Raw genomic sequence first — 12502 nt, forward strand, 5'->3', positions numbered from 1 at the left:
AGGAACTTTCAGAGTCGGTTTCACCAGTCTGTGCCAATATGATATATCCAAATAAAACTTTTCTTTGAGGAATCTATCTGCCTCAAAGTTATGTTTGCTATGGGCATATTACTTGGAACCCTGACATCAACTTCCTACCAGTTTCCACATTGACTTGCTTGTGGGAAACCAGTAGGGAGGTTGCAGATCACAATCACCTGACGGTAGGACGTTGTAAAGGTTGGGGATCCAGGCTGGTTGCTGAAGCCACGATTGCAATCATGTGACCACAGGGTCGCTTCAACTGCCAGAGCTTTGAGGATCAGCACCTTCGTAAGTTCAAATAGTCACTTAACGAGCAATTGTTAAGTGAGTTCTACCTGCACCCTTCAGATCCTTCAGACAGAATGTTCCTGAAAAGAAATCTTTAGTTTTAATACAGAGCTCCTAAGAGAGATTCCCCCATAAGTCCTTGCGGTCCAGATGGGAAAACATTTGTTCTCTTGGAAACTGCAGGCGCTTCTTTTGGGGGTGTGGGGGAAGATGCAAGAATGTGTTTGATGAAATCGGGCAGGGGGAGAAAGAGAGAAGTACTGCAAGGTTCTTGGAATTTGTAGGAAGAAAGATTTTCCAAATAGCAGTCTGGCACAGAGGTAACGTTTGTTCTAACAATCCCCTACTAGGTAGTAACGGCCCTGAGTTTTACATACGGAGAATAAAGGGGAGGGTGCCAAGCAAAAGCATCCCCTTTCGGTGGCAGCAAGAATTATCCTGCTGTTCCTTGTAGGAGGCAGAGCTGGGGTGTATATTTCGAGAACATTTCTGGGAGAGGAGGTTTGAGGCTTCCATCCTTTCATCCTCTCAGCTCAACCATGCCTCTGCAAGAAATGAAAATAATAAATTATTTTCCCTTGGCTAAATGTTTCTGGATGCTTTGACTTCCAAGTTACAGGGCTGTCAGTTTTCTCTGTTTTCTAGAAATGGGACATAGTTTATACACCTCCTTGTTCCATGCCCCACCTACCAATAGGGCTTGGAACTTGCTGGCTTTCCCTGGCTGTGGGAAGCTGACAGGAGGTTTCCTTGCCTAATGACTGTAGAATTCAATTAACACTTTTTCTCTTTTTAACTTTTGTCATTTTAATTGGTTACATTTTATAATTGTATTTTACATTCCCATTTTTTCCTGGCCACCTAGCATTTCGAAAGCATGCAAATGCGGGTAAATGGGTACCACTTTGGTGGGAAGGTGACAGCAGTCCATATTTTGCCACACACTCTGCACTGCGGTGTGATGTCATGCTGGCCACATGACCACAAGAAATGTCTTGAGACCTTTTTTTTGCTAAGAAATGGAGATGAGCACTGCGCCCTAGAGTCGTACATGACTGGACTAGAAAACCTTTAGCTTTTACCTTTTATTCCTATTTTATTCCATTATAAGCCTTGATGCGTGGCATATCAATTTAATAAATAATACATAAATAGCAAGAGGACTTAGACTTATATACTGCTCCATAGTCCTTTCCAGCCTTCTCTAAGCAGTTTACAGAGTCAGCCTATTGCCCCCAACAATCTGGGTCCTCATTTTACCGACCTTGGAAGGATGGAAGGCTGATTCGACCTTGAGCAGATGAGAATTGAACTCTGGCAGAAAGTAGAATTAGCTTGAAATACTGCATTCTAACCAGTGCGCCACCACGGTTCTTACCTATCTACCTAAACAGCAGCAATGAAGATTGTAGGAATTGCTGTCACCACACAATGAGATTGCTCTTTACAAATTCTGATCTCAGTTACAATCATAATTCAAGGACTACCTGTACAGGAATTAATATGTCATGAGTGTTATCCTGAGAATCTCAGCTGTTGGTTGTAAGAAATAAAGGTTTTAGCGTGTCATTACACAGATAACCTTTTCAACATACAGCCAGACCTCATAAAAACAAAAGTTTAAGAGAAGAGAACTGTGATGTTGTTTAGCTCTTTTTTAAATGCCGTTTTCTGCCATTAAAACCAAATCAGAGAATGAAACTTAAAATAGATTGAAGGGTCACTATAAACTCATTATTTCAGGTGTTTATTATGGGAACTCAGAACTAAACCCTGGATGATAACAGCTGGACTTTAACAAAAAGCTTTCCTATATCATCAGTAATGACTGATATTTTTTCTCCATGTAAACTGAAAATTTTCTGAAACAAATCACCTATTTGCATAAAGGTTTGTTTCAAGGAGAATCCTCCAATTCAAAATTATGTAGTAACCGACATCAGTATCTGTTCTGTGCTAATACCCGACCTCGTCTCCATTTCCAGGTCATTCTAATGGTTAAGCATAGTAACAGTCAGAACATCTGAGGATCGTGGGAGGCTTATTAAGATGCTACTGTTCTTGTTTTGTTTTTTAAAAAACATCTGATGGAGAAAAAACTGCAGCCATTTCCTGTGAGAGTCATCATGGTTTTATAACTTGAAATTCTATAAATAGAATAAGAACTTGAATGAGGCAAAGGGTCAAACCCTTTCAGATTAATCTATACTTAATTTCCCTCAACCATAAACTGACAAGTAAACCTTTGGTTAATAATGAAGGGGGGAAATAACTTTTATTTATAGGCATCCCAGCTTTTTTGATACAGATTTCTGTGGGAATGAAGCTCTCACTCTCTCTCCCTCCTTCCCTCCCTCCCCCTCCCTCTCTCTCTCTCTCCCTCTCTGTTTTATACCCGATCATTAGGTACAGTTGATTGTGATCGATGGAATTGCCTTTCCTTTCCGCCATGACTTTGAAGATATCTCGCTGCGAACAAGACTTTTGAATGGCTTGGCCCAGCAGTTGATATGCATCGCAAATGACCATACGTTAGCTGTAAGTTTGAGAAAGAATGAAGATCTGTGGCTAAGCCAGTATATGGTACAGGTAGCCCTTGACTTATGACCTCAATTGAGCCCAGAATTTCTGTTGCTAGGTGAAACATTTGTTAAGTGAATTTTGACCCTATTTTATGACCTTTCTCGCCACAGTTGTTCAGCACATCACTGCATTTGTTAAATTAGTAAGTTGGTTGTTAAGTGAATCTGGCTTCCCCGTTGCATTTGCTTGTCAGAAGGTTGCAAAAAGGGATCACATGACCCCAGGGACACTGCAATGGTCATAAATACGAGTCAGCTGCCAAGTATCTGAATTTTGATCACTTGGCCATGGGGACACTACAATGATTGTAAGTGTGAAAAATGTTCATACATCACTTTTTTTCAGAGCCATTGTCATTTCGAACGGTCACTAAACGAACTGTTGTAAGTCGAAGACTACCTGTATAACTTTGACACTCGAAATAGTGACTAAACATTCGACAGAAAATTCGATGTGCTAACCCTGCAATGTATTTTTGACATGTTATATAAACCTATCAATTGTGGTTGTTAAACCATAATTTCTAGCTTAATAGATTATTTAAAACCAGTTATTTATTCAACAGGGCATGATTCAACAAATGATAGCTTGACATAATGCAAATCCAGCTATTCCTTTGTGCTTTTAAAGCTTGTATTGTATGCGTTTTAAGTGGGTTAAGGATTTCCTGCCTTTTGATTGTCATTGTCTTTTTATAAACATAAATGCCAGTTTGGTCTAGTGATTAAGGCACAGGCTAGAAGCCAGGAGATGGTTGAGTTCTAGTCCCGCCTTTGTATGAAAGCTGATGGGTGTCTTTGGGCCAATCACCAGGATATTGAGTGTTCTAGAAGAGCTGTGGTGATGTGGTAGTAAGAATGCAGTATTTGCAAGCTAACTTTGCCCACAGCCAGGAGTTCGATCCTGACCGGCTCAAGGTGGACTCAGCCTTCCTTCCTTCTGAGGTCAGTAAAATGAGGACCCAGATTGTTGGGGGCCAGAGGCTGACTATAAAAACCTCATAGAGAGATCTGTAAAGCACTGTGAAGCGATATATAAATCTTAAGTGCTAGTGCTACTGCTAGTCCCACTTTAGGAATGAAAGCCAGCTGGGTGTCACACACTCTCAGCCCAACCCACCTCACCAAGTTGTAATTGTGGGGAAAATAGGAGGAGGAAGGAGTATTGTGTGTATTCACTGCCTTGAGTTATTTATAAAACAATAAAGGTTAGATAGGTAGACAGAACTGAAGAAGCTTCTTGGATGAGAAGCAAAATACCTTCAAAGAAAAATGAAGTCCAGTTGCCTTTTGAAAAAGCACCTGTTAGACAGACTGATAAATAGATAACAGACAGGCAGAATCTTGTGAAGAGAAAACAAGTCTTGTTGAGAGACAATGTGGAAGAAATTCCTTAGTGAAACTGCCTTTTATCTCCTTCGTTGTTGCATCCTTTGACCTCAGCCTGGAGGTGCTGCAGATAAAGCTGGCTTCATGCCAAGGGAATGACAGGCTTGAGCTACAGCTATTTATAGTTGGGTTTTTTTTTCCAGCCTACCCAGGTTAGAAGGGATTGTTCCAGAATGAAGCTTAGGCACGTTCTGGAATGTTACTTATTTCCTGTTTCCAGGTAACATAGTTCCTCCTTAAACTGTGATTCTGTATGTATGCTGGGACTTCTTCGTTTGTTTGTTTTTTCTTTTTTATTGCTGGGCTGCTAAAAATAAGCCTCTCCATGTGTTTTTACCGAGATAGTGTTAGAAGACAACACAGAACAGCCCTAACAGATCAGTCTGTGAGCCTAAAATGTTACTTCCCAAGCTGGCTAAAAAAGATACCAATGGGAAGACTCACGTAGTACATTACAGCAATAGCCCCTAGCTAAGAATATTCAGAGGCACCCCAGTTTAATCCATATTTTTATCTGAGGGAGCCAACCTGTTCTCCAAAGCACCTGAGAGCAGGACAAGAAGCAACGGATGGAAACTAATCAAGGAGAGAAGCAGCCTAGAACCAAGGAGACATTTCTTGACAGAACAATTGATCGGTGGAAGGAATTGCCTCCAGAAGTCGTGGATGCTCCAACACTGAGGGTTTTCAAGAAGAGATTGGACAGTTTGTCTGAAATGGTATAAGGTTTCCTGCCTGAGATCTCCAAGGTCCCTTCCAACTCTGTAATTCTGCACTGGATGCTGACATTGGATTCTTTAGATCGTGTGCTGGATGAACAAATCATTCTTAGTTCCCCTTTTGAATGACTGACTCAAGTGGACCAACTTAGGGGCTTGATGAGCATATTCTGTATTACCCAAATAATTCAAAATGGCTGTCTTGGTAGTACAAGGAAAGATGTCTGCTTGCTAAATGTTGGCCATGATGAGCAAGTCAAGATTCAAACGATAAAACGCTTCATAAAGGAAACTAGTGGGATTCTCCCCACAACCTCCTTTAACCTCTAGAATTCTCTCTACCACTTTTTATTTTGGTATTGCACTCAAGGCACCTATTACTAGTGGCTCTACCTTTGCTCTTTTTTGCCACAGTGGTTCTATTTCTGCTCGCAGGTCATTGTACTTTATTCTCTTCTCCAGTTCTTTCTCTTCTATTGACCTGTCTCCAGGTCCATTATCCAGACTTTTTGTCTTTCTTAGTGACAATTGTTAAGTCTGGGGGTGGCGCAGGGGCTAGAATGTGGTATTTCAAGCTAATTCAGCTCACTGCCAGGAGTTCAATCTTGACTGCCTCAAGGTTGACTCAGCCTTCCATCCTTCTGAAGTAGGTAAAATGAGGGCCCAGATTGTTGAGGCTGATATTGTAAAGTATTATGTAGCGGTATATAAGTCTAAGTGCTGTTGCTATTACAGGCAGTCCTCGACTTACAACAGTTCATTTCATGACCGTTCAAAGTTACAACAGCACTGAAACAAGTGACTTATGACAATTTTTCACACTTACGACCATTATAATATCTCCATGGTGATGTGATCAAAATTCAGACGCTTGGCAACTGATTCATATTGGTGATAGTTGCAGTGTCCCAGGTCACCTTTTGTAGCCCTCTGTCAAGCAGTCAATGGGGGAAGCCAGATTCACTTAACAACCAGATATATTAACTTAACAATTGCAATGATTCACTTAACAACTGTGGCAAGAAAGGTTGTAATTTGGGGCAAAACTCATTTAACAAATGTCTCACTCAGCAACATAAATTTTGGGCTCAATTGTGTTTGTAAGTTGATGACTACCTGTATTATTATTAGTGAAAGGGGCCATACCACATCTACTTGTGGCAGAGGTGGGGAAGTTGTGGCTCTCCAAAAGTTGATGGGATCCAATTCCATAAGCCTCAGCAGCATGACCAATAATCAGAGACAAAGGGAGCTATAGTCTAACTTAGTGTTTCTCATCCTTGAAAGCTTGAAGATGTGTGAACCTCAACTCCCATGTGGGCTGGGAAATCCTGGGAGTTGAGGTTCATACTTCTTCAAATTGCTGTGGATGAGAAACACGGGTCTAACGGCTTCTATTTAGCAGTAACTATAAGCACTAATTTATTTAATGTAGATTCTCTCCTTTTTTTGCTTCTTTCAGGTAGTGTTGACCAATCAGATGACCACACGCTTTGAACAGAATCATTCCTCTTTGGTACCTGCCTTAGGTAAGCATTTCTACTTCCTGTTAGAGGAGGGTTTTATTCCCCCTCTTCCTATATTTTACTTTCTCTCTCATGAACAAAAAACGCACAGCGATGGTCCATCTTGTTTCCCAAAGAATTCTGTGTGACTCTGTATTTTTCTCTTTTTAACTTTTGTCATTTTAATCTGTATTCACAAGAGAACTTAAGCGGGCTGCCTCCAACCCCACCTCACCCCCCCCAGTATTCTGGGACACCGCAGCAAGGGCATTTTAAGCCCGTTTTAAAGGGACTAAAAGTTCCTTGCTTATAATTCTGTTTTGCCACAGCCTTAGCTTGATTGCATCTACTGCTTGTAGTCCATTCACTGGCTTCATTGTTTCTTGTCTTGCCTTCTGGTCTTTTGGAAAATAGATTGTCCCCCACAAAGAAGTGGGGGGGGGGAATCAACCTATTTTCCAAAGCACCGGAAGGCAGGACAAAAAACAGTGGATGGAAATTAATAAAGGAGAGAACCAACCGAGAACTATTTCCTGACAGTGAGAATAATCCTATCCTATCCTATCCATAGAATGACTTGCCTCCAGAGGTTGTGGGCGCACCATCACTTGAGACTTTTAAGAAGAGACTGGACAGCAGTTTGTCTAAAATGGTATAGGGTCTCCTGATTGAGCAAGGGGTTGGACTAGAAGACCTCCAAGGTCCCTTCCAACACTGTTATTCTAGTCCTTAAAAGCTGATGTAATAATATATTGGCTGGTTTTGAGGTATCCCAAGACTCTTAGCCGTTTTTGTAGCCAAAGATTAAAAAAAAATCAGAAATTGTTGTCATCACAGGAACTCTAGAATATCAATTTTAACTGTGGAACTGCTAGTTCCATGGGGCATTCTTGATATGAAAACACCCCTAGAAATACCAGAGAAAGAAATACCATTTTAGGAAGACCAAATGTGACTGGTGTAAGAGATCTCTTAAGAAATAAATCACATCCCCCTCACCTTCAAATGATAAGAGCAAACAATGATAAGAGCAAACAATGATTAGCAAACATGGATTGTTTGCTAGCCAGCATCTTTTTCCTCCAGCCCCAAGGCCCTCCACACATTCCTTTACAGATGGGTAAAGGTTTTTTTTGTTGTTGTTTATTAAATGTATATGCCACCCATCTCCCCAATAGGTAATAAAATACGAAAAACTTTCTGTGCTGACAAGAGATCTCCTGAATCAAACTCTGGAGTTAAAAGGCAGGGAAGCCAAAGAGAGGCCAATAAAAGATGTACCGAAAGCACTCCCCCCCCCTCACTGCTTCCTGCCAAGCAAATCTCTTTTATTTTTAAGCAAAGCGTCCTTTGAGGTGAACTTGACTGCTGGGGACTTCCTGAACACATTCCCATTTAATTTTCTTGGCAGCTCTTTGGGTGGTTTGCCATGGCTTTATTTCAGGTTGCTTGGGATTTGTTGAGTTTATACCCTGGGATTCCCCGATGTACTCCCATCCCAGTTCTATCCAGATTTGACGCTGTTTAGTTTTCTGAGAACAGCCCATACTCCAGCAGACCTTCAAATGCCAAAGGCGTTGAACTGAAGTCGGACGATCTTTGCTTTTGCATCCATCCATCATCCTAAAAATGATTACTTGGATGGCACCTGCGTTATAACTCTTCACTCGGTTTTCTTCCTCCTCATCCCTGCCTTTGAAAGCCATTCTTAGGTGTCTCCACTGCTTTTCTGCCTTACGTGACATCGCTTCCGCCAGGAACAAATACAGATAATCCTCGACTTACAACAGTTCATTTAGTGACCGTTCAAAGTTACAGCGGCACTGAAAAATATGACTTGTGACCGTTTTCCATAGTTACAACCTTTGCAGCATCCCCGTGGTCATGTGATCAAAATTCAGATGCTCGACAACTGGTTCATATTTATGACCTTTGCTGTGTCCCAAGGTCACATGGTCTTTTTTGCGACCTTCTGATAAGCGAAGTTAATGGGGGGGAAACCAGATTCACTTAACAACCGTGTTACTAACTTAACTGCAGTGATTCACTTAACAAATGTGGTGAGCAAAGTCGTAAAATGGGGCAAAGCACATTTAACAAATGTCTCACTTAACAACAGAAATTTTGGGCTCAGTTATGGTCGTAAGTTAAGCACTACCTAGTCCTCAACCTATGACCACAACTGAGCCCCAAATTTATGTTGCTGAGAAATTTGTTCACTGGGGTTTGCCCCATTTTATGACATGATTTTATGACACTGCCACCGTTCATAAGTGTGAGTCAGTCATCAAGCATCCAAATGTTAATCACATGACCATGGGGATGCTGCAACGGTCGTAAGTGTGAAAAATGGTCATATGTAACTTCTTTCAGTGCCATTGTAACTTCGAACAATCACTAAACAAACTCTTGTAAGTCGAGGACTACCTGTATTGTATTTAACTAGTTGCTGCTGAAGTTTACAGCATCCTGAGCTTTTCTCATCAGAGATTCTACGGGTTTTTTGGTCATTTTACAAGGGGCTCCTTCATTTTGATTAGAAGAGGTCCAGATTCGGGATGTGTGTGTGTGTGTGTTTTTCCACCCGAGAGGCAAAGATCTGGGTTAAAGCCACGTTAGGAGGAAGACCGCAGAGGCGATTCTTCTAAAATAGCTCTTTTTGCATTCCTTCTGCCTCTGAATCACATAACGGTTCCCTTGATCATTTGGGGCAGGGGCAGCTGTGCAGAAGGCCCTTAATGTGTGTCAGCAGTTCACCCGCTTGCCAGAGATGCAAGATAAATGGAACACAATCAAAAGCGCAAGTCCTCGGAGGACGCCGGATTGGAAGTGCGCAGGCAGATTTTTTTAAAAAAAATATATAAATACCTTGCTTTCAAACGCTGACCTATTGTCTCCTGCCCTGCCTTCCCCCTGCAGTCTACATGGTTTTTTTTTGGCAGATAGTAGTCAGACTAACAAAGCAAATTAAAGCTAATCGATTTAAGGGTTGGCAACTGGCGATCCGTGAGATGGGTCCAGCTCCCCGAGGGTTGCCATCTGCTCCCTCAGCTGCCAGTCAGTACTTTCCTTTCTGTTCTTGGAACAGCTCAGGGAAAGACAGTCATCTCCAGCAAGCAACAGAGAATTCCTCTAGGTTGGAGTGTCTCTCTCTCCCCCCCCCCTCTTTTTCTCTTTCCCTCCCTCTCTCTTCCTCTCTCTCCTCACTCCCTCTCTTTCTCTGTCTGTCGCCCCTCCCTTTCTCTTTCCCTCATCACTCCCTCTTTCTCTTTCCCTCCCTTTCTCTCTCCCCTCTCCCACTCGCTCTCTCTTTCCTTCTCTTTCTCTCTCTCTTTCCCTCTCTTTCCCCTCTCTCCCACTCTCCCTCTCTTTCTCTCCCCTCCCTTTCCCTCTCTAACTCTCTGTCCTCTCCCCTCTTTCTCTCCCCCTCTTTCCATCTCTGCCCTTTTTCTCTCTCCCTCTCCTTTTCTCTCCCTCCCCCTTTCTTTCTCTCAATTTCCCAGCTTGGACTCTGGGTGAAGAGTGTCAGGGTGCAGGTGCCTCTATGTTCCAACTTTTATCCAACTGTCCTTTCTCAAAGCTTAGAGAAGGAGACTACAGGTAGTTCTTGACTTACGACCACAATGGAGGCCAAAATTTCCACTGCTAAACAAAACATTTGTTAAGTGAGTTTTGCCCCATTCTATGACTTTTCTTGCCACTGGTTAAGTGATTCACTGCAGTCGTTAAGTTAGTAATATGGGTGTTAAGTGAAGCTGGCTTCCCCATTGATTTTGCAAATCATGGCTCCTCAAAATCTCATTGAAGTTGAGGCCGGTCAGTTTCAGCCATCCAGACTGAAGGGGGATTATGGGAAATATAGCCTTGAATGTTTGTTAGGCAACAAAAAAAAGAAAGACGTGGGAGCTTGTAGGATGTATTATGTCATTTTCTAACCTTGGATTGTTTTAAGGCCTGTAAAATGCTTTGAGAAGATGGTGTACCATGATCAAATTGGGAGTAAAAAAATCTGTAACATGCTTGTTTTATTTATTCATTAGATTTTTATCCCACCTTTAATACTTTATAAGTAACTCAAAGTAGTGAACATACCTCATACTTATTTCTCCTCCTGTTTTCCCCACCACAATAACCCTGTGAGGTGGGTTGGGCTGAGAGAGGATGACTGGCTCAAAGTCCCTGGGTTGGCTTTCATGTCTAAGGTGGGACTAGAACTCTCCGTCTCCTGGTGATTGGCCCAAAGTCATCCAACTGGCTTTGTACCCAAGGCAGGACTAGAACTCACCATCTCCTGGTGATTGGCCCAATCAGCCAGCCAGGTTTCATGGCTAAGGTGGGGCTGGAATTCACCAGCACCTTAACCACTACACCAAAGGGGTCTTCACTCCTACAACATTCCAGTTATTAATAAATGTTTCTGGTATTTTTAGATGCAAGCCTTTTAGGATGTGTCAAAAAGAGTCTGTACATTAAAAGGAACTTTGTTTTGCTTTCTTTCACATCTTCTCTTTTTCAAAAAGCTTCCAAGTAGGGCAAATTTGGTTGATTAGTAAGTAGCACCATTAATGAGCATTACTGTTCCCTCTTTTTCCCTCCATTTGATTTTATTCATGAAAAGATCTTTAGAAATTATTTATTCCATAAAAGTGACCATAAAGACCAGAAGTATGGCAAAAAAAAAAAAAAAAAAAAAAAAAAAAAAAAAAAAAAAAAAAAAAAAAAAAAACAAAACCCAATTCTTCAAATAAAAAAAAAAAAAAAAAAAAAAAAAAAAAATATTATAAAAATAAAAATATAAACAAAAAACAAAATTAACCTACTAAATTAAAAAAAAAAAAACCCCCCCACAAAAAAAAAATTTATTAAAAAAAAAAAAATAAAAAAAAAAAAAAAAAAAAAAAAAAAAAAAAAAAAAAAAAAAAAAAAAAAAAACAAAACAACAAAAAAAAATAAAAATTAAAAAAAAAAAAAAAAAAAAAAAAAAAAAAAAAAAAAAAAAAAAAAAAAAAAAAAAAAAAAAAAAAAAAAAAAAAAAAAAAAAAAAAAAAAAAAAAAAAAAAAAAAAAAAAAAAAAAAAAAAAAAAAAAAAATTAAAAACCCCCCCTTTATTTTATTTTAGCTTGAGTTTTTTTTTTTTTTTTTTTTTGGGGGTGTTTTTGCTTTGTGTGTTTCTTTAGAAAGCCCTATAGATAAAAGAGGGCATCTACCAAATATTATAAGAATTAGGTTAAAGGCTTTGTTAACAAATCTATCTTTGACCAAGCTGAATTCCCAAGTTGGCTTATCCTAGAGATGGCTTTTATTTGATACTCCTCAGCAATGAGATCAGCTATTAATCTCCCATCAGTATCATTTAGAAGCAGTGCATTTTGTCACAGAGTATGAAACAGTTTTCCCCCTCCATGGGCTGGTTTGAAATGGAAACGGTATTCATTTGTATAATTCACACACTAATCTCAGCTTGCAAATGTTAAATCTCATGCTAGCATGGTGACGAGAGCTGCCGACGTGCCACCGGAGTCTAGACATTTAATTTTTAGAATTCCTCTGTTAGAATGATAGCGCTTCTCCCTCTGGGGGGTGATAATGAAGAAGTGGGTAGAGTTTGCGGTGTACTTGCTAGAGGCCAGCAGATGCCCAATTTTATGCTTCTGGAGCTGCTTTGAGACAAATTGGGGTGGGCTCTTGGCATCTCCCTTGAATTGTTGCTTTAAAATCCAATCCATCTTCTGCCTACACAGCAGCCGTGTCTAGAATGGGTTGAGAGACAGGCTCGATAAATCTGTCTGGAAATCAAATGACATGGTCAAACCTCAGCAAGAATAATTAAGTTTCTTTCCTTCCAAAGCCATCCCAGTTTCTCATGAGCTGAGCAGAGTTCCATTCTGTTTGTACCTTTATTGTTCTTTTGGCACCCCGGCTCTGGCCTTGGCTTTTAAATGATTGCATTCAAGTCCTTTCACAGGAAAGTACTGTATGACAGGGGATGGGGGGG

General features: G+C 40.6%; 1 protein-coding gene across 1 annotated transcript in view; it reads left to right on the forward strand.

The window, feature by feature from the left end:
- Positions 1–12502, forward strand: part of RAD51C (RAD51 paralog C) — a 37792-nt gene that overhangs the window by 11401 nt on the left and 13889 nt on the right. Inside the window, exons 5-6 of the mRNA XM_026686501.2 lie at positions 2719–2850; positions 6465–6531. Of these exons, the coding sequence (XP_026542286.1) occupies positions 2719–2850; positions 6465–6531 (199 nt within the window). The remainder of the gene's footprint in view (positions 1–2718; positions 2851–6464; positions 6532–12502) is intronic.

This window comes from Notechis scutatus, chromosome 1 (assembly GCF_049901735.1).
Source record: "Notechis scutatus isolate UNSWTSFEM ecotype Mainland chromosome 1, rNotScu1.2, whole genome shotgun sequence".
NCBI lineage: Eukaryota > Metazoa > Chordata > Lepidosauria > Squamata > Elapidae > Notechis > Notechis scutatus.